Genomic DNA, 26,198 nt, shown 5'->3' with positions numbered 1-26,198 from the left:
GCTGCGTGGAAACAATCGGCCAACCCCACTAGTGGGGAACAAACCGACGATGGATTATGATGAATGATGATGATATGATGATTGACATATTGATACCATATGAATTTACAAACTGTAGGTTACTGCTTTCTTCTGGCTCAAGGCAGGTTGGAAGAGAGTAAATGATTTATGTCACTGTCATTAGGAGGTTGTCTTAAGGTACTATAGAAGGCTCTGCTGTCCGGTCGCGGGGGGACTACGTTTTGTCTGGCCTCTACCTTTCGACCACCCTGGCTTGAGTGGCTCTTCCAAAAGCAGATGCTAGTACCGCACAGCATTATTTAAAGATGCTTTGGAAGCTTTCACCAGCAAGCTTGATAATTGAAAGAGAAAAGTTAGAATGAACAATTGAACATGTTACTATGTTTAATGAATTATTATCGGTGCTGGTTGTTTAGTGTTGACGGCAAAGAACAAGTTCTTCCAGAGTTGGAAAAGAATTGATTTTGCAACATCTCACAGCAGCATTGGAACTGGAATTCATTTGATGATTTCCTGAAATTTATGATGATGATCTTGATTTAATACGAAACTCATTCCCATTGTTGATGGAAAAACTTCCCGATAAATTGCAGGATGAATTTTTAGAACTCAAACGGATTCTTGCAAGAGACTTATTCAGAGAAAAATCAATCACTGGATTTGGACCATTAATGTGTAATTCCTATTCCAAGTGGCAGAGAAGTATCCTTCCATTTGCTTCCACTTATCTATGCAAATCAGGTTTTTCAACTCTTGCAAATGAAAACAAAACATAGCACAGATTAGACGTGGAGAATGATATTCATTGTGCTCTTTCCAATACTCTTCCAGCATTCATGAGTTATCGAAACAAAAAATCATAAGCTTCACACAGACTATTATTATTAAATGCAATGACTCATAACTTTTAAATGTATTCTTTGAATAAAATACCTTTCAGCAACGTTGTTCATTAATTAAATTATTTTAGTATCGTATGAAAAGGAATATTAGGCCTACAGGCTAAACAGCTTATTACTAGTGAAAGTTTAGTTTATTTTTCAAGACTTAGATTACAATATTAATGTAAACAAGTTTTTAACAAACTAAATTTATAGGGGGGGGAATTTAAATTTGAATATCGACAAAAAGGGTCCACTGGATAAAAAAGGTTGAGAACAACTGGGTTAGAGCATAGATTACTCTAAGGTTAGGGTAAGGATTAACGGAAACTGCGGTTAGTGGAAACTACGGAAAAATGTTTGCGAAAACTGCGATCAGCAAAGGTTAGGGTTAGAGCACAGGGTTACCCGGTTGGCTTTTTTCAAGCTAAATTTCTCAAATCTGGCTCTTTTTTAAGGCCTTTGGCTGGAAGATTTACCCAGTCCAAGATTTAACTTGTACACCAGCTCCCAAAGTTGATGTAGCTTAATTAAACTTAGAAAATATTTTGTATTTCAGAAGAGTATTTTTACATTATGTAAAAATTAGAGTGGAATAAACATTAAAAAAAAATATTAACATCATGACCCGATCAACCCTGACAGATTCTGAAAATGATGCCACTCATATGGACTATGAAGCAACAGTTATGCATGGGAAGTACAGGGAAGAGCTTAGTGAATTTGTACGAGTTCAAAGTGATAAAATGAAACATGAAAATGAGATCTTTCAAAAAAAGAAAAATTCAAAAAAATCATCCATTCGTTATTGTTGCCATCAGTATTTTGTGTCTGTTAAAAGACAGATTTGTCAACATGTTGGAGCTGAGTGGATATTTTTGTTGTTGCTGGGAATTATTATGGCTTTGCTGAGTTATGCAATGGACTATACAATACAAAAATGTCAAAGAGCACACTTTTGGTTATACTCTGAACTGGAATCTTTTGTTATTCTTCAATATTTTGCTTGGGTGTTGTTTCCCCTTGTGTTCATTGTATTTTCAGTCGCATTTGTTTGCTTAGTTTCCCCACAAGCTATTGGGTCTGGAATACCTGAAATGAAGACAATAATGAGGGGAGTCGTTCTTCATGAGTATTTAAGTTTTCGAGTATTGGTGGCAAAAATGATTGGCCTTACATCATCCTTAGGAAGCCGCTTACCCATTGGAAAAGAAGGCCCATTTGTTCATATTGCAAGTATTGTAGCAACCCTACTCAATAAATTTTTGATTAGTTTTTCTAACACTTATGAAAATGAATCATGGAATTGTGAAATGTTAGCTGCTGCATGTGCTGTAGGAGTGGCTTGTAACTTTGCTGCACCAATTGGAGGCGTCTTGTTTAGCATTGAAGTTACTGCCACATATTTTGCTGTGAGAAACTATTGGAGAGGTTTTTTTAGTGCTGTTTGTGGTGCGTTGGCATTTCGGTTGTTGGCTGTTTGGAATTCCGATGAAGAAACCATTACTGCTTTGTTTAAAACAAATTTTCCGGTTCAGTTTCCGTATGATCTGCAAGAACTTCTGGCATTTGTTGGAATTGGTATTGTCTCTGGATTTGCAGGAGCTCTTTTTGTGTACTTGCATCGCCAAATTGTTGAATTTTGTCGTGAACACAAGAAAGTTTCTGTGTTTTTAAGACGTAACCGCTTTATATATCCAGTTATTGTGTCATTAGTGATCAGTTCTTTAACATACCCTCGTGGTCTCGGACAGTTTATGGCTGGTGAACTGACTCTTAAAGATGCACTGGATACATTGTTTGATAACAATACTTGGACAAAACTTGACTTTGTTAATGAATCACTTGCTTTAACAGATGTTCAAAAAGGATGGAAACATCCATCTGTTAATATATTTGTCACTCTTGCAGTCTTTATTGTCACACATTTTGTTATGATCGCTGTTGCTATTACCCTTCCTGTGCCATCTGGAATTTTCATGCCTGTCTTTATGATGGGAGCAGCGTTTGGGCGTTTGGTTGGTGAAAGTGTAGCTGCTTTATATCCAGATGGATTTCATAGTGGTGAACAGATTTATAGAATAGTTCCAGGTGGCTATGCAGTCGTTGGTGCAGCTAGCTTGTCTGGAGCTGTAACTCACACAATCTCTACGTCAGTCATCGTTTTTGAATTAACTGGTCAAATTTCTCACATACTCCCTGTGATGATTGCTGTGTTAATATCAAATGCAATTGCACAGTGGTTACAGCCATCCATATACGACAGCATCATTTTAATTAAAGGTTTACCATATTTGCCTGATGTTACAGCGAGCAAGCGAAAATTATATGACGTATTTGTGCAAGACTTTATGATACGCGATGTTAAATTTGTCTCCTACATTTCAACGTATAAAGATGTGGAAAATCTTTTATCAGAATGTTATCTTAAAACTATTCCTTTTGTTGATTCACCTGAATCAATGGTTCTGATTGGTTCGATTCAAAGGAGCACACTTGAAATTATTTTAGAAAAATTTAAGATTGACAAAGAGACAAATTGTGGTGACACACAAACAGATAAAAGCACGGTCTTATCAATAAACAGATCGCATTCTGCTGCAGATGACCTTCTGGATATTGTTCCACGAGGAAATGTTTCAGACAATGCCACAGAAATACCATCAACATCGGACAAAAATGTATTTTCAGAACAAGTCAACTTTGACAGCTATAAAATTGATCCCTCTCCGTTTCAATTGGTGGAAGGAACGTCGTTGCATAAAGTTCATTCTCTGTTTTCGCTTTTGGGACTGGGACACGCGTACGTTACTAGTGTTGGGCGGTTAGTAGGAGTTGTATCATTAAAAGAACTTCGACTTGCCATTCAAGGAACAGCGACTGGAAAACGGAAAACGACACCAAAGCCAAGTACAGTGTACCACAATTATGGTTCTGAAGAAATTCAGATGTTGAGACTAGATTCAGATTCAAATAATAGCAGTAACAGTTTTGAATAATTCGTCTGTGTCAAGCGCCTTTTCCTTCATCAATGGTGCTGTATTTTTTGCGTTGTGATTTAAAATTCAATTCAATTATTTGTTACGTGGCTTATTCGAGAAGTTTGAAGAGTACTCTATTTGAATGATTTATGTTGGTTCTTTTTAGAAATGCGTATAGTACAGTACTTTCCTATCATGTTTAAGCTCACTATGTTTATGCGCAGTAGACGTATTTATCAAGTGAGGTTAGGATTCTTGCGTTAAAGTTTGCATTGTTGTTTATTTTGTGCCAAACTCACTACACAGAACGATGAAAGTGATAATACTTTAAAAAATCTTTATTGTAACTTGCCGGCAAAATACATTGCTAGACAAAAGTAGTCTACCATTCTTTTTTTGATGAAGCCAAGTTCATCATTTTGTTTTTGCGATTTTACAATGATTCAGAAATACTCGTTTTATGTATTCTCGCTGCTGATTTTGCACAGGATCGTTGAGAGAATAATTTGGGTCCGGTACGAATGAGATCCTTCGAATCAGACACTTCTAAGAAAAGCGCATTACATGCAACGAATACGAGGGGGATTCTTCAAGTTCTTGGCCCATTTGAAAAGTTACGGGCTTCTGAAATCTTTCCAGATCCAAAAGTACCCTCCATGTCAACGCTGCTGTTGTTTCTCTGATAAAATTACAACGCAGCCCACTGTATGTGAATCCTAGTGTTTCTTTTTGCTTGTGTGTTATGCGTACTGCCTGTACACAGGAAACAGCACTGTGAGCTTGCTTCCGATCAAACGTTTTCATTGTTCGTGTTCTGAACGGTGGTTCTGAGGACAGCGACTTGCATACGTTTGTTTAACCGCAACTACAAGTTTATCCCCTATCCTTGCCCGAGCTGTTCTCAGTATCTCTTTTTTCACGTGTCATTTTGTTAGGAACTTGATGAAGTGTCAGTGCATGGATCAGTTATTTGATTTAACAAATTAATGAAAATGTCAAATCACTTTAATACGGCGTCCATGGCAGCTGAACAACGTTGTGTTTTATGCCAGGTTGAGTTTACACGTGTATTTATAAAGATCATGTGAAGATTTTGACAGTTAAGAAAGTCATAGGCCTCTTCTTCATCATCATGTGCATCTCCTATTCGAAGATATGCCGTCAATTGTGTTCAACTTCTCTTTCTTACACGGTATCTATTTCCTTCCATCATAACTTCAACGGTTAATCGATGTTGCTACCTGGCCCGCCGATCTTCTCCAAATATCTCTATTCTCTATCCAATTTTTATTTTGTTTTGAAAGGCCATGTTTCCAGTTACTATGACAACAACCTTGCTTTGAGGGTTGTCGTTTGAGCCTCCATCTACTTGGGACTATCGTTTTACCACCTCAGGTTGATATCTTTCCAAAGTGCTCTGGTAGTCATATTTGGTAGAATCTAAGCTTCTACTCCGTTTGGTGGACGATGATGCAATCGTTAATAATATTTATGGTCGTCTGTTTTGTGGATATCTAACTTAACTCGGATTCATTGTAAGTTAACATACTCCTTTTTTCCGACTCACAAACAATGATGTTTTGTGGTGATTTCGCAAACATGACCGGGATTTGGCGTCTGCCTAAACATGGACTTATTTGGTGTATGCCCAGGTTACTTACAACTTGTTAGTGACTTGCTGTCTTTTACTTCAACATACAATAGTGTTATCACATGGTTTCAGAATTATCCACTTTTAACTTTACTATCGTGTATTTGACTATTTTTTGCATAGACCTGTACATTTGCTTTGTACGCATAGCATACTATATTGCCTTTTTTCGATTTGTTCTCCTATCTACAAGTTAAAAGTTGTACGGTACCGCAATAAATAAAATTTCACATGAATTTTGTGGATTTATCCCGCCCCGATAGCTCAATTGGTTTACTCGTCACTTGAACGAAGAAGCTTTAAGATCAAGCGGCGCTGGTTCGACTCTCAGGGCGTGCGCTTGAGCAACGCACATTAAGGACTGCTTTCCATTCAGCAGCATCTCATGGATGGAATAATTCCCCGGCAACAAGACTTCCAACAATCGGAAACTTCACTCTGCGAATTTCGGTGACCGGGCCGCGAAATTTTTTTTCCCACCTACGGTACTCTCTGTCTCATTTACATATTTCGGTAAAAGTTTGTATTAAAACCGTGTGAATGCAACAGTTTCTCGTTGGCACGGTTGGTTCAGTGGTTTTATTCTCTGCCTAGTGTTCGTGAGAACGAGGATTCGACGCCCGTCGAAGTCACATTTTTTTTCTTTAAATTAATTTTTGCGGTGCACAAGAGTTTTTCAAAAAAAGTAGGGTTAGGGAAAGCCAGGGATACCTAAACATTCAGGGATGCGAAACTACAAATACGAGGCGCCAACTGAAGGTACGACGTTGTCGCAATAAAAGCCATTGCTTTTCTAAGCTATTTGCAAAGCCTGCAGTTACCATATAAGCACAATGATGATTAACGTTTTGCAATATACAAGTGACTGACATCTTCTCTGTTTTATTTCCAACGTTTCGCATGTGTAAACGACTTGCATCTTCAGTTACGTTGTTAAAAAACAATTGTAAAATCAAGAAATATGTAAAGTTCTATGATAAAATAACGCCAGCACATTAAATACAACGCATATCGACCAAATAAATTAGTTATTTCTAACGTTATGCAAATTTAAACGATTTCTATCTTTTCAAGTACTTTGTCAAAATTAATTGCAAACAACAAGGAATAAGTAGGAGCTTGCTAGTGTAATGTTACACAGACTTCGACAACTACAACATGACTCCGACACTAAGTCGATTGAACTTATAATTATAATAACGTAATAAATGTCAGAATGTAAAAAGAATGGTGCAACACTGTCAAGGAAGCCTAAAGGCGACCAATTATGACGTCATGAAAAGCGCGCAAAGTAAAATGCGAGACACTGGTAAGGGCGAATTCCCACACACAATTATGAGTGCAACGGTGCGGTTCCAATACATTACATTCCCCTTTGTCTGAAGAAAGAAAGGAACTATCTATCGATACACAAACAGATTAAAATTATGGAGTGGAGTACACTATTAACTGCAGATGCAATAACGATGTCACGTTTACTACACAATTTTCCAGTGACTCAAAGTGAACAGCAAGCATTAAACTTATAGTTCGTATACTCTCGTTGTGCAAACTCCGATAACAGCACAAGTCTACATTGTATGCATGATGCACAACACGAAATCTCCACGTATCACTATACATACAAAACGATTCAAGTTACACAAACACCATATCTATCAGGCGGCTTCACTATCCGGCCAGAACGGGTAGTACACGGTGCTGGTATATTATTTTTACATGGCACATTGGGCTCGTCGTTAAAATCATCTACAGCAACGTTTTCATCAGCATTCAGCAATAACGTTTTCATCAGCAGCAACGCTTTTATCAGCAATAACATTTTTATCAGCAGCAACGCTTTCATCAGCAATAGCGTTTTCATCAGCAGCAACAAGTAGCTGCATTCTTCTAGATTTGACTGCGGGTATAATGGCCTAGACGTTCGGTGATTAGTTTTCCTACTATCACAAAAATTCGCAAATTTGAACGTTAACTCGACCATCTGCCTCCACTTTTTAAAATTATCTGCAACATTTCCTTGTTGGAAATTCATCTCTGACTTTGTTGCTTGCATCGAATCCATCTCTGACACCATGTAATGTTGCACAGACTTCGACAACTACAACATGACTCCGACACTAAGTCGATTGAACTTATAATTGTAATAATGTAATAAATGTCAGAATGTAAGAAGAAATAGCACAACACTGTCAAGAAAGCCTAAAGGCGACCAATTATGACGTCATGAAAAGGGGTCCACGTCTTTTAGGCGCAGACAGTTAGGCGTCTGGATATTTAGGTGCGGAGCACTGTGGCGCCCGTTCATTTAGGTGCTATTCCTAGTAAAGTTTGCAGATTGTATCAGCTTGGCATGTAGGGCAATGCTTTTCACATATAATGTTACATTGGTTAGAAACATATGTTGTTTTGTTAATGCGCGTGTGGAGATGAGGTGCCAGACAACGCTCTACTACTCTTGGTGTTAGCACATCTCCACAGGACATTTGCAATGCATCCTGAACACAGGTTGCAGCCAGATGGAACTTTACTTAATCTGTTATCTTTCGCAATTACTTTTACTCGGGATGGATTGGTCGACTGGTCGTATTGCGAGTAGGCTACGTATGAGACAACGCTTTACAACATGAATAATAATACATTTCCATAGAGCATTATGAACCCTGCCTACAAGTTGCAAGCATAATGGTGCGACTTTGCTCGTTATTAAACCTAGTCGGGGTTTTGATGGAAAACTAAGTTAGGCTACTCTTCACTCAAGCCTACCACCCGCTTGAATATAGACTACGGTATATTTTTTACTGATGTTTAGTGTACCGGTAGTTATTATTTGACTCACTAAAAGTGAACTCAGTTATGTTCGCAAACTTGAATAATTTATTGATAAAGCTTTCGCCGCCGCAAACCTGGACTAACAACAAATAAGTGCCGAACACGCGCATTAAAAAACATTATGTTTTTCTGTTCAATACAACATTTTGTGTGAAAAGCATTGCCCTACATGCCAAGCTGATACAATCTGCAGACTTTACTAGGAATAGCACCTAAATGAACGGGCGCCACAGTGCTCCACACCTAAATATCCAGACGCCACAGACCACAGTGTGCGCGCCTATTTGACTGGCGCCTAACTGTCTGCGCCTAAAAGACTTGCTCTCATGAAAAGCGCGTAAAGCAAAACGCGGGACACTGGCAAGGGCGAATTCCCACACAAAATTAAGAGTGCAACGGTGCGGTTCCAATACATTACAACTAGTACCGGTAAAATAACCATAGACGTAGCAGGGGGGCTAAAGGGTCCGTGGCTTTCCTAAATTTCTAATTAATGTAAGTCATGATGCAGTTTTTGTACCACTGCCACTGGTAAGTTTTCGTACTTTCCGGGCCGTTTTCTCTGGTTCCTCACGTCCAGGTGCATTAAAACGTTTCAACTCATTTTTAGCAAAACAATTAAATGCTGTTTGAAGAATAAGTTCGAAATTTGAGTGGCCTGCAGAACACATCTGTTTGAATGCACCTCTGTAAACGTTCGACGCCTCCACTATCTTTTTCAGGGCTCGTATAAACACGGAGCGCTGGTTTGGTGCAGTCCACAACTTCTCTTTTGCATTATAATCAGATATCACTGCACTGTAATAGTGAACAGCCAATGTTGTTGCAGAAAAACAAAATTCTGTTGGGACAGACAGACCACCTCGATTGGCAATTTCAAACAATTTCACATGCTCTTCAGATTCACATGTTGGGGCTGGGCAGTCATCACTTTTTACCAACAGAACTTTACAGGGCGAACACCGTCGTCTTCGGGATATACTTCTTGCAATGTAGCCACTCACAAAATATGCCACATTTGCATCTGTCTCCGACAAATCATCAAGTGTTACCTCTGAGAAAAACCTTTCGAGCCAAGAAACAATGGAGCTGTCTGCATTAATAAGCTTTCCGCTTCCCAGAGAAATAGAGTCAAGCGAACATAATTTGGATGCAGCCAGTATGCCATGTTGTTGAAGCAAACTCAACTTGCGTATTTTCTTTTCTGCCTCAAGCAGTTGCTTTATGGACATAAAAAAGTTTCCTCCACTAACCTGGCGGTACCACCCGAAACGGCCTTCGATTGGATCAGAGGTAAATTTTCCCGGTAACACATACTTCAATCCAATCTTGTCGTGCAAGTATTGAGCAAGTTCAGGCATTGCAGACATGGTTTGAATGCATGCTAGGAATGTTTGGTCTGTAAGCCCAGAAGTGCCGGATTGCTGCCATTTCACTAAAATATCCTTTGCTGACTTAAGAAAGCGTAAATTTGCAGGTTTTTCTTCTTCCGTTGAAGTGAACTTCATTGGCATACACATCTCATCATTTTTTGCCATGCCTGAAATATATATATAAAAGTTGTTAAAAATAGTGAAGGCTGGTTAGAGTTCTAAAGTAAAGGTTCCCTGTATACCAAGTGCAAGGCCGTGTGCATTTTTGCATCTTTTAGTCTCAAAATTCAAAACATAATCAGATTGATTTTTCAATGAGCTTCTAAACTTACTCTGTAAGTAACAACTAGGTCATTTGTACAAAAAAGTAATAAAATTCTAGGAAAAAATCCAAATGTTTTACTTCAATTGCAAAAAATCTTTGTGCAGCTTTCTAAAAAGTTGTGCATAAACTGTACAGAAAATATGCCCAGAGAAAACTAGTAACCTGTGCCGACGTGCCGTAACGACTGGCTATATTTAAAAATATTAATCACACTTGGAAAATATACCTTTGAATGGTGTTTTGACAGACATCACCTTCCAAACATTGCAGATGAATTGGAGAAATTTGGCAGTTTCCTTAAAGCCCGGATTGGTGTCAGCATACATAAGAAGTCCATTTACGGTGGATTCACTAAACACACCTGCAAGTGAAAAACCAAAATTATATATATATATGAATTGCAACTGCTGCAATCAATTTCTGGATTATATATATATGATACAATAAATCAAATATAGTTATTATTATTTGAAGCCTTTACAAATTGTTTCACCTATCGGATCATCAGAAGGTCTTATTCAAATAGAATCTATTTGAATAAGACCTTCTGATGATCCGATAGGTGAAACAATTTGTAAAGGCTTCAAATAATAATAACTATATTTGATTTAATTCGCTCTGCTTTGCCTTTTTGCTTGGCATTGAGCACTTTTTGTAGTATTAATAGTTTTCATTGTTTTATGATACAATAAATATATAATGTAATTTTCTTATACAAACTAAAACAAGTTAGATGACTAAATAATGTGAAAATGTAGCCTGCATAGGGTTGAAGGATCAACTGAAGATCCCGTGACCATTTTCTGGGGGAGAGGGAAGTTAAGTTTGAGTCAACCTTTGTAGGGGCGATCATCATCACTCCAAAGGACCGGGGAGGATCTTCATTTGAGCCCTGCTTACAAAAGCTACTGTACTTACTTAAAGCGTGTAGAGGTGAGGTGCGGGCAATATTGCTTGGGTTAAGTGATGCCTTCTTCAGTGCAAATGCTACTTTCAGAGGTTTATGCTCTTCAAGAGTGTACAAGCGCTTTATATGTGCAAATTCAGCTGTGCATTGCTCTCCCAAAATATGTTCAGCACCAGAAATATGAGGAATGTGGAATCGCTTCTTATTCACAAAATTGTTAAAAATGTTTTTAAAGTTGTGGGTGAAGTCAAACAAGAGAAATAAACGCTCTCCATTCCTTGAAGGGTGTGCAATGCTGTTTGAGAGCTTATTGCTTCCACATAAATCCATAAACAACTTCCTGAAAATGCATAACCCATTATAAATCACACATAAATTTTAGCATGTAATATTAAACCAGTTTCATTCAATAGACAAGATGTTTCAAAAAACGTGACACCACTTCTTTCAATCGAGGTTGTTTCAGTTTTGTCAGCCAAAAAAAAAAACTGGCGAAAAACAGTTTGCAATAAACTTGTAACTTTTCTCCATATTGGGACTTTAGTGCAGAAATTGTTTGTATAAAAACTATTACATTTTAACCATTTGCAGTCCAATTTTTTTGCAAAAAATTTTCAGATATCATAAAACCGGTTGGACTTTGATTGAATGTGAAAACAATAGCCTAATGCTTTAGCATGTTATTATAAAATGATAATCAAGGTTTAACAACAATTCTGAACAGCATTTCTTCTATTTTCACATTTTTAAAAATTCTGTTTTATGGACGGGTTGTGAAAAACAATATTGAAATAGGATTAAAATATAATACGTGACAGGGTGTTTAAAAAAATCTGACACCATTTACCTTTGAAATCATTGTTGTAAAAAAACCCATAAACATAGGATTTTTCACAACCTTGATTTTAATACATATTAAAGGTTAATGGTGTTAAATTTTTGAAACACCCTGTAATCCTATTAAATTTGCTATAGATAGTTGTCATCAAGCATATTATAAGCTTACCTATTGCACACATGATTGTCAACAGATATAGCAACAACAAAGAAAATTTCATCTAGAGATTGCATCACTTTGTTAAAGAAGGTTCGAAGCAGCTGTGTACTTATCTTTTCAATTGGCACCAGGCACACAACATCTTTATATTTTTTACATACTGATTGCACCATAAATGTCAACACGGTTTTCGCTCGTTGGCCTTCCTCTGTTAATCCAATGAAAGCGCCATTGCAATATTCAACCCTTTGTGCAGTGTATACCTCATCAATAAGCAAGGTTACCATTTTTTCTCCTTCAGATAAGTCGACAGTTCGTTGCTTCAGGTATTGCAAATCTATAGATTTAGTCTCTACATTACAATCACTCGAAACTTGCTGAAGTCTTCTGACTGATGGCAGTATAAAAAACTCACTAAGCTTTTTGTATAGTGAGTTGCTAGTGAGCTGCCACAGAAACGACATGGTTAGTAACCTGGGTGAATACCGTCGGCCATTTTTATCTATGTACAACAACTGAAGTTGCTCGGACACAAATTGAATTAGGGGTAAACCTTCATCTTGGCTTTCGTTTTCTTCCAGGTTTGCTTTGCATTGCTCAAGGGCTGCAACAGCCGACTTGGCAAAAGTCTTACTATTGTTACCACTTGGTGATTCTATAAGGTTTTTGCAGAATGCCAGAATATTGCAAAGCTCTGATACTTTGCTTAATGAATCGGAGCTCATCAGATGCTGAAATGTTTCTTGTGGCACAGAAATAGAACATACAAATGCATGCACATCTAAAGTTTCCCCTACCACCAAAGATGCCATTAACTGAGGAGAAATGTGGCTGCCATTGTTATATGTTATAAAGTGGAATTCCAAAGAAGATTCTTTTAACAATTTGATATATCCAGAAGGAATAACCACTTCATTGAGTTTATCTTTTAAAGAACCCAAATCACAACAAGAGTCTTGCAACAGAAATTCTTCATTTTGATCTTGAAGTTTAGCTTTGTCTTTTTTCAGTCTTTCTGTGGCAGTTGCAGCAGAAGTTGAGCGCTTTACTGGAGCCGGTTTTGTCAGATAGTGAGGCAGGCCAGCAAAAATGCGAGGCACAGCTGATGGCTTCAACCGTGGCTGATTAAGTTTCGCAGACTCTCTGCGTTGTTGGCGATCTAAGTGGCTATCGATTGATGTTGTTTCAAAATCATCTCCGTAGAAATGCTTATTACAAATTCTTGTGTGTGGTGTCACAGTTAAATTTTCCCTGGATATAGCTCTAATCCAAGCCTTACGCAATTCAGGATCTGCTGGAAATCGAAACATTGAAACTTTTTCCCCAGTTCTTTTAAACGCACGATTACCAACTTTGCACCCTGGAGCACAACAATAGTATCCCATATTGCATAAAAAATCTTATAATACTGGAGCAGAATTTCACCTTGAACTGTAATATTGTACAAGTAGAAAAGCTATAAATGAACAGAATTACTGTTTTAGGGAGTTACCGTACCGTACAATAGGGTAAGCAAAATTGTAATGTTGCAAAATTGTATGTTTTGGTTAATAAATAGCATTAATAATTTCTATTCTACAGCACATAACATAAATGTGTTTTGCAAAGAATGCAACCTATTTCGTCCCTGAACAATTCGTACTCTGATTTCGTCCTCTGAAATCGGGGTACGAAGTGTTCAAGGGACGAAATAGGTTGCACCCTTTTGCAAAGCTCTATATTTGGTTAGTTAGGCTATAGTATATAGGCCTACAGTATTACATAATGATTAAAATACAGTAGGCAATCATTTTTTAATACCAGATTAACCTCAATGTCTCTTTGCAAAATTGGACAGTTAGGCCTGACACCACTACACATCTGTTTTCATGTGCCACTTATCAGTAACTTTTAGAAAGGGTTAGGCTTCATGCATAAAATAGTCAGTTAGAGTCAGGTAATCTACTCCTTCTTGAATAATACTGATTTTAACACTAACCACACAGTGAACACCCTTAGTTATAAACCAATTGTAACATTAAAATATATTTCTACTCACGGGCTGCAATGTCTCTGTAAATTGGCCTTACAATTTAACTAAAATATACAGTAGCCCACAGATCAGGTTAATCACCGATAACCGTAGACTATTGATTTCCTGTGGTCACTGACTGCTAGTGCTGAGTGCTGAGTACTGTGCAAATGTGCCATCACTGATCACTCATCACTGCCATGTGTGAGTGTACCGTCAGTTGGCGTCAAAAATGATCACTAGGGGCGTAGTTGCGCATCCCGTACTGTTTTGGTATCCCTGGGGAAAGCTTATATATTATTATCATTGCAGAATTTCATTGGTAAATAGTTATTTCGCAATCTGAATCAATCAATCTCTCAAAATACTTTCGGAAAATCTTACTTTTAGAGTGACTAGAATCTATGAGACAGAAAGCTCGTGGGAAAAAAATTTTCGCGACCGGGCCTGCGTCAGTGATTCAAAGCATCTACAAACATGTATGCGAAACAACCAGGATTAAGCTCTGCAAGAAGCTTTCCCAGTCCGAGGATAAAGATTCAATCAGTGAAAGTGCTACAATTTGAAGTTGTTGTGTCCTGGTTAGCCTAAGTCGAAAAGGGTAGGCCTCTAGGTGGGTATGTTCGAATTTTCTAAGAATGACTCGGCAAAACTGGTTTTCGACCATTAATGGTAAGATTTTCTTTTGCCATGAGAAGGCCCTCACTTGAAACTATGAGTTTCCATCGTAAAGTTTGAAAATTAACGACTTTCCACCACTTTCTCTTTAGCCTTACGCGACGTCTAGGTTCAGACACTTAGGGCGACATTTTGTATGTGTCTTAAACAGGTATTTTTTTCAGAGAAAATACAGAATAGGGAGGTATCCTTGTAGCTTGTGTGCAAATCACTTTTAAACAATTTTGTCGCTGACCGCTCCGATGATCGCTTATCCAATGCTACCAGGGTTGTAGCAAGACCGGTAGTCTACTAAAAGGTAAAGGGGGGTCCCATACTTGATTCAAGTGTCGGGTATGAGAAGATAAGGTTCTCACTGTAGGCTACTAAGCCTTCGGCACTAAGGAGAGTAGGGTGGCCAGTTCCTTTCTCTCGGCCGCCTTTACTTCAGCAACTACGCCCACCCAATTTATTACACCCTGGGTAGAGGTGAGCGATGTTTTCAACAACCAGCTGAAGCCGGGAGTCGAACCAGGTTTGCATAATTGAAAAGCCAACGCCTTATCCGTTGCGCCATCCCACCGCTACCGGTAGTCTACTACTGTCATAAAAACCTATAAAAATTAAAAACATGCTTTGCGGAGGCTACTGCAGCTTATCATAAGGTGAGGTGAGTGGGCAAAGCTTTTTCACGGAGAAAACATACAATTTTTTTTCGTTTTTGCAAAAAACTTTGTCGCCCCCCAATCACATTTCATTAACCAACCGTAGGGCACGCGTAATTTCAGCAGTGTATAAAAGAGGGGCAGTGATTGAAGCACTGGACATTTGCAATTAGATTATTAAAATACTCTTGTGGTTAGCAATAAATAAACCTTATTAATTTATAAACTTCTACATAAATTTAGTTTTTCACTTAATGAATTTCGTCAAAGACAGTAACACAAAAAGTGATCAAAACAAGGTAACATTTATCAAAATTCTCTGGAGTTGAGTCTTCCGGACCCCCTACCTAACCAGTTGCTTTGTGGAACTAATGTTTGATTTGAAACTCTGGTAAGCTTACTCCAAAATTTAGTTTTTTCTACATCCGCTCCTGTCTACATGCAGCTTAGCCAGAAGCCGTTTGCGTTCAATTCTTAATGTCAAGTTGGCTAGTTGAAACCTCTTAAATTTTTCTTTGCTCCACAGAGCTTCATATTCCAATATTAATTGGGGGTCTATCAGTCGATAGTAAAATATACATGTAGGCTATGTTGACTTAATAAGTTAAACCAATTGAAGACACGACAAACTAAATTCAAGATACTATTTTTACCTCTTCCAGCTTCAGATAGGCAACACAATGGAAAGATCACATTGTTTAATGGCGCGTAAGTAGCCTAATGCTACCTTGCAGCAGAAAATTGCACATTATTATGAATTACCGTTCGATAAATCATGTTTTTCTTTCAAAAGCTGATAAAATACACGATCATCCTTTTAATTAAAACAACGAAGCGACAACTGTAATACAAACTTTTCTACTAATTGCATAAAGCTGGATTATAAATATTTTAAGATTTCTAATTGTTGCATTCATTTTCAGAGCTACCGGTAGCCTACTTTAAAAACCACAATGTGATATACTGAGAACACGAAACCCCAATTCTTTTTCAACATACAATTTGGAACACATTTGTTAACTTGTGGTTAGTCGGATAAAAGTAGTTCAACCAAAACTTGCCTACAAAATTTCCTGACCATCAACAATATGGAGGAAATGTTGAAAAATAATCAAGTCCTCAAATGTCCATGCACCAAGGATGGTAGATAGGATAGGTATCTGTGAAACGGACTGACAGCCAACCAATTTTTAATAATGTTTTTGACGGGATGAAGGTTAATTATGAAAACACGATTTACAATTTGATTTTAACCCAGGAATTGCTTGAGTAGACTGTAACTACTCCAGAAGTTTCTTATGAAGAACAATTATGAAAAAGATAGTTGTAGGCTACTCAATATAAGCCCAAGGATGATGAGTGAAACTGAATGAAGATTGAACATCTATTAAAATATCAAACTCGTAGATTAGCAGCTGAGCTGAATTACAACACTGATCTCATGAAAACATTTTCAACTTTTTGTTGACTGCTTCACTTTTCTTGAACACAAGTGTTGGTAATTTTTCCAATTTTCTCGATTTCACAAGTCACCACATCACCAGCCTAAAACAACAAAATACCATGTCAACCTATTTGGTTGAGTCATATCAAAGCAGGGTTTACTGTAATCTCTAATGATTCTCAATGTCATTTAACAAAAAAGCTGAGAAAACAAGTGGGAAAAATGTAACAAAACCTTGTTTTAACTTCAAAAAGGTCAACAATTCGTTTATGAATAAGTTTGAACGCTCTATCTGAAAAAAAAAACAACAACATTAGTCATTGTAGTGGGATTGTAAATCTTCTTATATGTAATCTTCATCATTGCTGTCTGTTTTAATTGTTTACTTATCAGTAGGGTTGTGGCTGCGCAACCCACAGACAAGTACATTACTCTCCTGACACGTGCTTATGTATTTTTTAAATCTATGAGGTTTTGTTAACCTAATTTTGATTGGTGTGCTGGCTTATAAAAATATTGTAGGCGGAGTTTTTGTTTGTCTCGGACCCAAAAATGACAAAAACAGCCTGTATTTAAGCATCATATAATATATTACCCGTTCAACTTCTTAACAAATCTACTCTTACAAGGGATGATGAGGGAGTGCCAACAAAACGTGACTGAATCAAACAAAACGTACTCAACCAGCGATGCAATCTGTTGAGCATCTTTTATTAAAGCAACACTTAATCATCAAATGTTGGATCGAGATATCATGCATATCTTTTTAGCTGTGTGACAACCAGGTGTTACGCTATTTCGAACAAGTTTTTAATCACTCAGCTATAACTGTTCACATATTGACATTTTCAATTTTTTTCTTATATGACGATTCTGGCAACTTCACTCCGAGAATGTCGTTTATGGAAATAATTACCTTCAAATACACAGGTGGCTTTTTAAACACCCCAACGCCAGGGGGTGTCCCCGTTAACAAGATATCTCCTGGCTTCAGCGTACAGACTCTTGATATCCAAGAAATACATGTTGCAATCCCAAACAGCAATTGGTTAGTATTGCTATTCTGCACAGTTTTATCATTGACTGTGCATTTTAAATCGAGATTTTGAGGATCTAAAGACACATAGTGATACTTGAGCTATTCATAATACTATTGTTTACATGAACAATTCATCTTGTGAAAACAGCTAAGCGATTTTTTTTCAAACAAAGTCTTTATTGTTTCAAAAATTACTTTATTGTTTCAAATTTTTAAAATAACACTAACCCTCCAAGAACAGGTGTATAATCGAACAACACGTAACAAGCTAATGCAAGTGATCAGAAACCGTACATTTTAACTTCGTAACGAAACGGTTAGCTATGTTTATCAAGTAGGCCTACAAGACAGTTTTGTAGCAGTCCAAAATTTAAACATTTTGATGTTGAACTTGCAAGACATTTGCGATTAGTTACCTTGGATTTCATCCGTGGTCACTAAAACCGGTCCAATGGGACAAAAAGTATCAAACGTTTTCCCAAGCAGCCATTGCTTGCCATTTTTTTGCATTTGCCATTCTCGGGCACTGACATCATTGGCTACAGTGTAGCCAGCTACGTGATCCAACGCTTTATCTTCCTAAATGTTTGATGGAAAAGATGTATTCATACATCAAACGACACTCCATAATAAATTGAAAAACAGTTACACTAACAAGCAAAACTCCGCTGATACCATGATTGGTTTGTAAGACCATAATAAGGTTTTAAAAGAAGTCAAGAGGACATTGCTCATTGACCTATGCGGCTTGAGATGGCAACGCCAAAAATCGTTTTCTAAGTTTCGGCGTTTTAAATCAATAGAACAGCATAATGACTGAGTCGCGGAAATACTTCTCGGCGGATTGAGAAAGCCTCGTGACCGGTAAGCTTGAAAGTTTTCCATACAGATATTAGAACAGGCTTTGGTGATGTAGCAGTAGCCGCCCATGACTGAGAATACACGATTACACGTGTCTCATGTTTTATTTTTCTCAAAAGGCAATTGCCTGTTTTTTGCATTGCGTAATTAATAGCCTTCTTTTTATATTGTGTTTCGTCTTTCTTACTTTACGTCAAACGCACTTCCTCGTCTCTAAAACCTTTTACAGGCTGTTTCATCTTTAGTTGGGATCGTTGGAAGAATCTTTCATTACGATATTAATAATAATAAATGTATAAACTTCAAGATTGTAACAAAGACGTCACGTTTGCTACTCTTTTTTCACAATGTAGATACTAACAACTTGTTTGAGCGTGATGCATCAACAGGTCTTTAGTATCTACATTGTGAAGCAACGATCATGCTGCTAAAAGTGAAAGTCAATCTGTTGCTACTCTTTGACTAACATTTATGTTTTTTCCTTGCTTTCCGATCACAACTACGAGTTCGACTTCCCAATCAACAGTATCAGAAATTTTAGGAAGTAAAATTGCATCACCATCACCTGCGAAATTATGTAAAACGTTAAAACTGGCAAAAAGAATAATCGATGTAAATAAAAATGTTTAACTACTGTTTTGCAGATCAAGAATATCAATCGTCTTCAACCTCATTTGGTTTGATATGTGACAAACAGATACTTGGACTGTAGACAATTACATTCTATACTGTACTTTATTAAATCAACCATTTAGCATTTCTAAGAAGTGTGGTATCAACAGCTAGTGTAAGCTACAAAGGCTATTCTACCTTCAGGAAAACACAATCTAAATCAGTGTTTCCCAAACTTTTCTTTAAAAGCGCCCCCCTGGACAACGAACAGAGAATCAAAAGCCCCCTTCAACAAAAAAAGTAAAACCAAAGTTATTTTCCGTTCATCACAACTTTAAAGCGACATGGGCTTTCATACCATTCACATGCTGATGATATACAATTGTATTTGCGTGTTACTGATGAAGATTCATTGTGTTGTATTAAGTCAAAATTTCAAAATTGTATGGTTAGGGTTATCTCAAATTGGATGTCTTATAATATGTTGAAACTGAATCAAGAAAAATGTGAGTTTATTGTATTTTCTCCGAAACGGTGTATTTCAAATTTTAACGACATGACCCTTACCCTGAGTAATATCAATCTTTCTTCTTCTAACTCAATTAAATTGCTTGGTGTAACATTAAATCAACATTTGTGTTTAGAAAACCTTGTCAGTTCCACTGTTAAATCTTGCTTTTTTCATCTTAGAAATATTGGTTCCATCAGACAGTTTATAAATGTTGATGCTTGTAAAACTTTAACTCATGCACTTGTGAGTTGTGACATCCAGGCTTGATTATTCAAATTCATTGTTAAATAACATTCCACATTGTACTATTTTGCGTCTTCAAAGAGTTCAGAATGCTGCCGCTCGGCTAATTACTTTAACACGTAAGCGTGAGCATATCACTCCTATAGGCCAACTAAAATCCCTGCATTGGCTTCCAGTATTGTATCGTATTCGCTTCAAAATATGTGTATTAATTTATAAAGTTTTCCATGGTTTTGCTCCGAACTATCTGGACACTTTGCTTGTTCATTATAAACCTGCCAGAACTTTGCGTTCTCAAACATCAATTGCTCTTGTGCAACCCTTCATGTAAGACACAATATGGAAACCGCACCTTCCCAGTTGTTGCTGCCAGCTGCTGGAACTGTTTGCCTATTTGTGTAAAGGAAGCAAAAAATTTAAATGAATTCAAAGCTCGCTTGAAAACGTTCTATTTCAATGAACATTATGACTGAAAGTACCGTAATAATTATCACCATTGTCATGTACAGCGCCCAGGAGCATAGTTTGACTGTGGATGTGGCGCTATATAAATACTGTTATTATTATTATTATTATTAAAGTCCAACTCTAATGAGACGGATGAGGTTGGTGCAATGTCATCAGCCTCTTGATATCGGGTTCCAGTTTGGATAGGAACAATCTTAAGTCTCCCCGTGTAAATATGTCAAGACGGTTTCTTATGTTATCCAGAAGCAATATCACGGCACTGAAAGCACGCTCCACCAAGTATGAGCAGGGAAAGGCAATGATAAAAACTTTAACCCGATTCCACAGTCCACACGTGAGGGTATTTCTCTTTGATTTTGTTCTGTAGCCAGAACGATTGATACCAGATATTGAACTTTAGTTTGAGTGCAAAATCGCTTTGCAATGGTATCAGTATCTCTTCAAAAATTCCAAGTTCGGAAATATCACAGAATGGGTCGATTATCCAGTCAGGGAGTTCTAACTGGAATACATCCTGGAATCGACCTTCCATGTCTATGTGTACTTCTTGAAGATGATTGCTGTACGAAGGAATAAATTCAATTGATTCATCATCATCACGTGCCGTCTCCGATCCGAAGGTTGACTGTCATTTTCTTCTACAAGTCACGTTCTTCCGCTACTCTTTTTGTTTCTCCGACGCTTGACAAATCATCCCACTGCATTACGTCTTCTCTCCATGTTCGTCTCCTTCTTCCCCCGCACTTCTTTCCTTCCACCATTCCTTCAATAACCAATTGATGTAGCTGTCCTAGTGTCCTGCCGTTTTTTTTATGCCGTTATATTTTGAGAGGTTGAACAAGTGTCTTCTTTCAACTATCTTGGTTCTCTCTTGACAGCGGACGCACGATGTAAGAAAGAGATACGAAGAAGAATAGGCCTAGCTAAAGACGCTTTTAATAGACTACGACCTATTCTATTGGATCGCAAGCTTTCTATTCTTCTGAAGGTGCGACTTCTCAAAGTGTTAGTGTGGTCTGTTCTCCAGTATGGTTGTGAAACATGGACCTTCAACACAGAAACTAGGCGTAACATTGAAGCAGCTGAAATGTGGTTTTACAGGAGAATGCTCAGGATTTCATATACTGATCACATCACAAATGCAAAAGTTTTAAACCAAGTACATCAAGATAAGGAACTATTGAACAACATAACTCAAAGGCAACTCAAATTTCTCGGTCACATTATCAGAAAAGAAGATTTCGAAAATCTCTGTCTAAGCGGCCGCCTTCTCGGGAAACGTGCTCGTGGCAGACAACGAACAACATTTATATCCAATTTCAATACATCGATCAGCCAACCAAGAACACTTTGGGACACTGCGCGACAAAGGGAACACTGGAAAAATTTACGAACTGAGCATCTAGTTCATCAAAGGCCGCATCGGCTATGATACTGTTGATGATGATTTTGAGAGGATCGGCAGGACAGTTACATGAATTCATTAAGTTTGGCAAATATGTCTGACAAGTAGGCGATGTCTTTTCTCACAACCAGGACGTCATCGGCAACGCCAGGGTCACAACTCTGTAGAAATTCCATGACAGTTTCAAACAGCAAATAAAACAGTGCGAAGCAATTTCCCTTGGAAAGCCATCGTATTTCGGTGTGGAGTAGTAAGCGGCGCTCAAAAGATCGGATTTGCGTAATCGCAGTGCTTCAAAGTAGTCATGCGTTACGTCTTTAACAAACTTGTAAGGCACTACAAAGAGACGTTGTCAACATAATTGCCACAATATCTGTCACAGAGCTCTTATAGTCAGTTAGTCACCATCTTCTTTTGTATTTCTTCGAAGCAAAACATGACAAAAAATGTTTGCAATCCTCTTCTTGTAACTGCCCCAACTTACTCTCAGCACCCCCATTCTCCCACTTTATAGCCAACGCCCCCTTTATGGTCACAAACACCCCAAGGAGGGCGCTGGCGCCCACTTTGAGAACCACTGATCTAAATGAAAAATAAAAAAGTAAAAATAATTATTCGCAAACTATACTGGCTTCCAGCTTGATGACTCATCCAAAAGCAGTATGTTCTTCTGGAACAAATAATATCACAAAATGTTGTGAGTGATAGTCATTTGTTCTCAAGTTTTTCCAATCAAACACAATTCACTTGTCAAAGGAGTTGTATCAGGTGATAACTGCCTGTTATACATATATGTAAGAGTACAAAAACCTGTTTTTCGATTCATGTCACAGTTTAACTCCATAAAAATGAAACATTTGCTTTGACTTGAGTTTAATGAATTATGATTAGGTCGTTTAAGTTTTCTGATTAGGTCTTGCAATACAAGTCACCTTGTTTCACTTACCAACAATTGCACTTGGAAATTTGTTAAATATTACGGGTTCTTTTGGCATGGGAGCATTTTGTTCTAAACAATGGTCTTTATAGTTCATACCAACGCAAATTACCTGTAAAAACGTATAGTAGTGTTGTTATTGTGTACTGATATTCTGATATACATCAATAACACTAAATGAACATTAAAAAATTAATGCCCAGTTGTTTTAAAATGTATGCAACATGTACAAAAACATAAAAGAATTACAAAACTAAATGGTTAAGTTTTTCAACATACCTTTTCACAATTCGTTACAGGTGGAAGTAACTTTATTTGACTTTTTTGAACAACATTTTCTTTGCTTGTTGATAGTCTGAAAAACAAAAGTACAACTTAAAATATTTAAAAAAAGGAACATTTTTCATTTGCTTTCTGGCAAATGTTTGTCACGTAATTCATTTCAGACTTTCTTTCCAAACTTCTGACTGAAAACAATGATGACTGAATGAAGTACAGTAAATGAGAAGTAAATATTGATACAATTATCCAATTTATGGCTTTAAGTGGTGTTCGATTAGCTGATGGTTTTCCTTTATGTTAGATATTTGTGTAGAAAATAGCGTCCTTTGTGGTAGAACAGCGAGCAATTGCAATTTGCTAACTATAATAGTGTAGCTTCCACACAAGCCATTGAGACAATCCAATCAGCTATATATCTCAGCAGCCAGTTGTAGCAAGAACTGCAAGCAATGGACACATTTCACCCATAAGGCAGAGCTTTTCACTTATTAGTATCGCACTACAAATTGATGCAGCAGACTGTTGATCACTGCCTTTATAAGTCAACTTATTAGAACTGGTCACAGCGGTAAACCATAATCTCTTCGTGGGAAAATTGTAACGTAAGATTCCCGAATCCGTTCGTCTGTATGTAATGACCGAAAAACAAACACTCTTTTGAAACGTCTTTTCAAAAAGTGTATTCCTGTAAAATTAGCCCGTGGCTATCGAAAATGGGACGCAACACCGTACGCCTCTAAAAACTGTCACTACAATACAAACTACTTAGATAAAGACGGAATTTTTGTCCAGCTAGCAAGCACTAAGCCAACAGTTAAATGTGCGACTAACTCTCAAGCAACCATTTCACAAATGACCAGAATAGATAGCAATATCTCAAACTCACGTACGCAGTACTGTGACGCAATAGTGAAAGACATTGTCACGCAATTCAAACAGGTGTTCAAAGCTGGTGATCCAATGTTTCATGTTTAAACAGGTTTGACACAAGTCTTACAAACGATGGTGCAATTTTGGCTCATTTTCTAGCAACTTCCATGACGTAAGATGCCAGCTAGGTTAAGTAGACCATATCGGTTTTTATATGACGTTTGATTAGGTGAACCATTGTCGGGAACAAGAACAGCAAGCAATTGCGATTCGATAACCAGTTTAGAATTTGATACAATAATTTACTATTAGAGTTTGATTGATGAATCAGTATGCACTTAAGTGTTTTCATCTGTATAGAAGAAAATGAGTATATTATACAGTATGGGCAATATAATAATAATATTTCTTACCTTTTAGCAACATTCATCATTTCTTCACCTCCTTTTAAAAAGTCAACCATGTTATTAGGAACACTAGTGTTATTTGAAGTTAGGTTAATTATTGCTCCATCATGTGTTTCCATTCCAACGCTACAACAAACACAGTTATCAAGGAAGTGGAATTACAGTTATGAAAAAATATTCATACACTGGATTTTAATACAAGATGTTGTCTCAAATGGTGACATTCTACTGTAAAGTAATGTTTATTTTCTGTGTTAAAGTCTCAAAAATATAGCCTTTCTGCTACATACAAGCCTCATTTTGCTTATTATTTATTTGCATCAGACAAAGCTGTCCATATCCAAAACAACAAAATATTACACACACTGCAAATGCACAAAGGTCATAGAGAGCCACGTTGGATGTCGTCAGTTTAAGAGCTCACTAAATATCAACTGCTACAAATTTACATACAATGAGCGTTGGAAGAGTTGAAAGTATTCAGAACGATAAAAGCGATCAGATGACATCAGCTCTGATATAAAGCGATTTGAGAAGTGTATGCAACGGTTCATAAACGAAAACATGTTTTTCTTAACATATTTTCAAACGTTGTTATATTATTGATTAGGTACTTGATATTCACAAACACTGACATAACGACGCAAATTGTGCAACATTCTGAAAGAATCATTGTAAGCAACATGCACTCGTTTTATACTGGAAGATCTAAACTTACGGTATAACCCATGATTAATTTAAACTGTATTTTATACCAAAAAAGGAAAATGCTATCATTAGGTTTATTATTTAGAATTAAGTTACATAAAAACAAAGAAAATCATTCATACAATTCAGAGTTGCAGCCAATAATTTAAAAATAATAAACGCAGTTAAGTCACAACTAGCACATTTGGTACAGTAGCACTGTTTATTGTATATTATATTTACCATTTACACAACAAACTGAGGACAAAACATACCTTTGAGCACCATTGCTAATGAACTGCAAAAGCCTCATATCGTTTTTTGTTGCAGTGGAAAAGTAGCGAATCGAAGATGTCAGTCGGAAACAAAAGCTCATTCCAGTAATTGCACACTGGTAGCTATGGCAAGCAGTTTATCGTTTTGCGACTTGGTCACGTGCTAAATGAAATATCTCATGCGTGTTTAGTATGAAAGCAAGCAAAAACATACCTTTCAACTGCTTTAATCACAATCTAAAATTAGCACCATATTTATATTATACTTTTAAACAAGTGAAAGCTGAAAGCAATCTACAATAAAAACTAAATTAAAACTATACATTTGGCGTTGCTGATTGCAACTTGCAAATTGCAATTGCAGCAAGCAGTCAAGCAGTAAGCAGAGCAAGACAAATATGAAGTGTTGCCAGGCACTAATTATATCTCTTGCAGCAACTTCAAAGTTTTACCAGCTATTTTCAAGTTAAGTTTATTGTTGCGATAGCGCCATATAACAAACAAATTAAGTCAATAAAATTAAAAAAAGGATTATATAACAGTAAATTACATTACGGCACAATGAAGATGGGGTACAAAAATTTTTATTAAGTAAAATTAGTTTTTATTTCTGATCATCGTTTGCGCAGCATAAAGCAACACATACTAAATGTAGCAGAGCAAAACGTAAGGACAAAACGCAAACATGATAACGTGGGATTTTTTTCATGAGAAATCAAATTTGAATGTGTTGTTCTGTCAACTTCAAAGTCATGTTCAAAGAAACCAATTCCTGAAGGATTGTCAATTGTCATATGATGGTCAGAAATAAATACAACTGAACTGATTGGTAAAAAATGTCTTTATTTACTCAAAC

At 37.0% G+C, this 26,198-nt stretch overlaps 2 protein-coding genes and 1 pseudogene across 2 annotated transcripts; 1 reads left to right on the top strand and 2 right to left on the bottom strand.

Moving 5' to 3' along the window:
• Positions 1–1,525: 1,525 nt before the first annotated feature.
• Positions 1,526–5,743, top strand: LOC145765840 (chloride channel protein 2 pseudogene; annotated as a pseudogene).
• Positions 5,744–7,654: 1,911 nt separating this feature from the next.
• LOC145765823 (uncharacterized) lies at positions 7,655–13,353 on the bottom strand. The gene is made up of 4 exons (XM_082577549.1): positions 11,978–13,353; positions 10,983–11,311; positions 10,291–10,425; positions 7,655–9,906 (listed from the first exon to the last, which is right to left on the bottom strand). The coding sequence occupies exons 1-4, from the start codon at positions 13,351–13,353 to the stop codon at positions 8,867–8,869; spliced, it is 2,880 nt and encodes a 959-aa protein (XP_082433675.1). The 3' UTR covers positions 7,655–8,866.
• A 2,629-nt stretch (positions 13,354–15,982) lies between these two features.
• Positions 15,983–25,575, bottom strand: LOC145779485 (oxaloacetate tautomerase fahd2, mitochondrial-like). The gene is made up of 8 exons (XM_082591091.1): positions 25,343–25,575; positions 24,387–24,506; positions 23,101–23,176; positions 22,831–22,933; positions 19,113–19,210; positions 18,201–18,363; positions 17,662–17,858; positions 15,983–16,846 (listed from the first exon to the last, which is right to left on the bottom strand). The coding sequence occupies exons 1-8, from the start codon at positions 25,441–25,443 to the stop codon at positions 16,775–16,777; spliced, it is 930 nt and encodes a 309-aa protein (XP_082447217.1). The 5' UTR covers positions 25,444–25,575; the 3' UTR covers positions 15,983–16,774.
• Positions 25,576–26,198: the final 623 nt, after the last annotated feature.

The sequence above is a fragment of the Aplidium turbinatum genome, chromosome 1 (assembly GCF_918807975.1).
Source record: "Aplidium turbinatum chromosome 1, kaAplTurb1.1, whole genome shotgun sequence".
In the NCBI taxonomy this organism is placed as follows: Eukaryota; Metazoa; Chordata; class Ascidiacea; order Aplousobranchia; family Polyclinidae; genus Aplidium; species Aplidium turbinatum.
The sequence above is the reverse complement of the archived record's forward strand: the minus strand, read 5'-3'. Positions and strand labels throughout refer to the sequence as shown.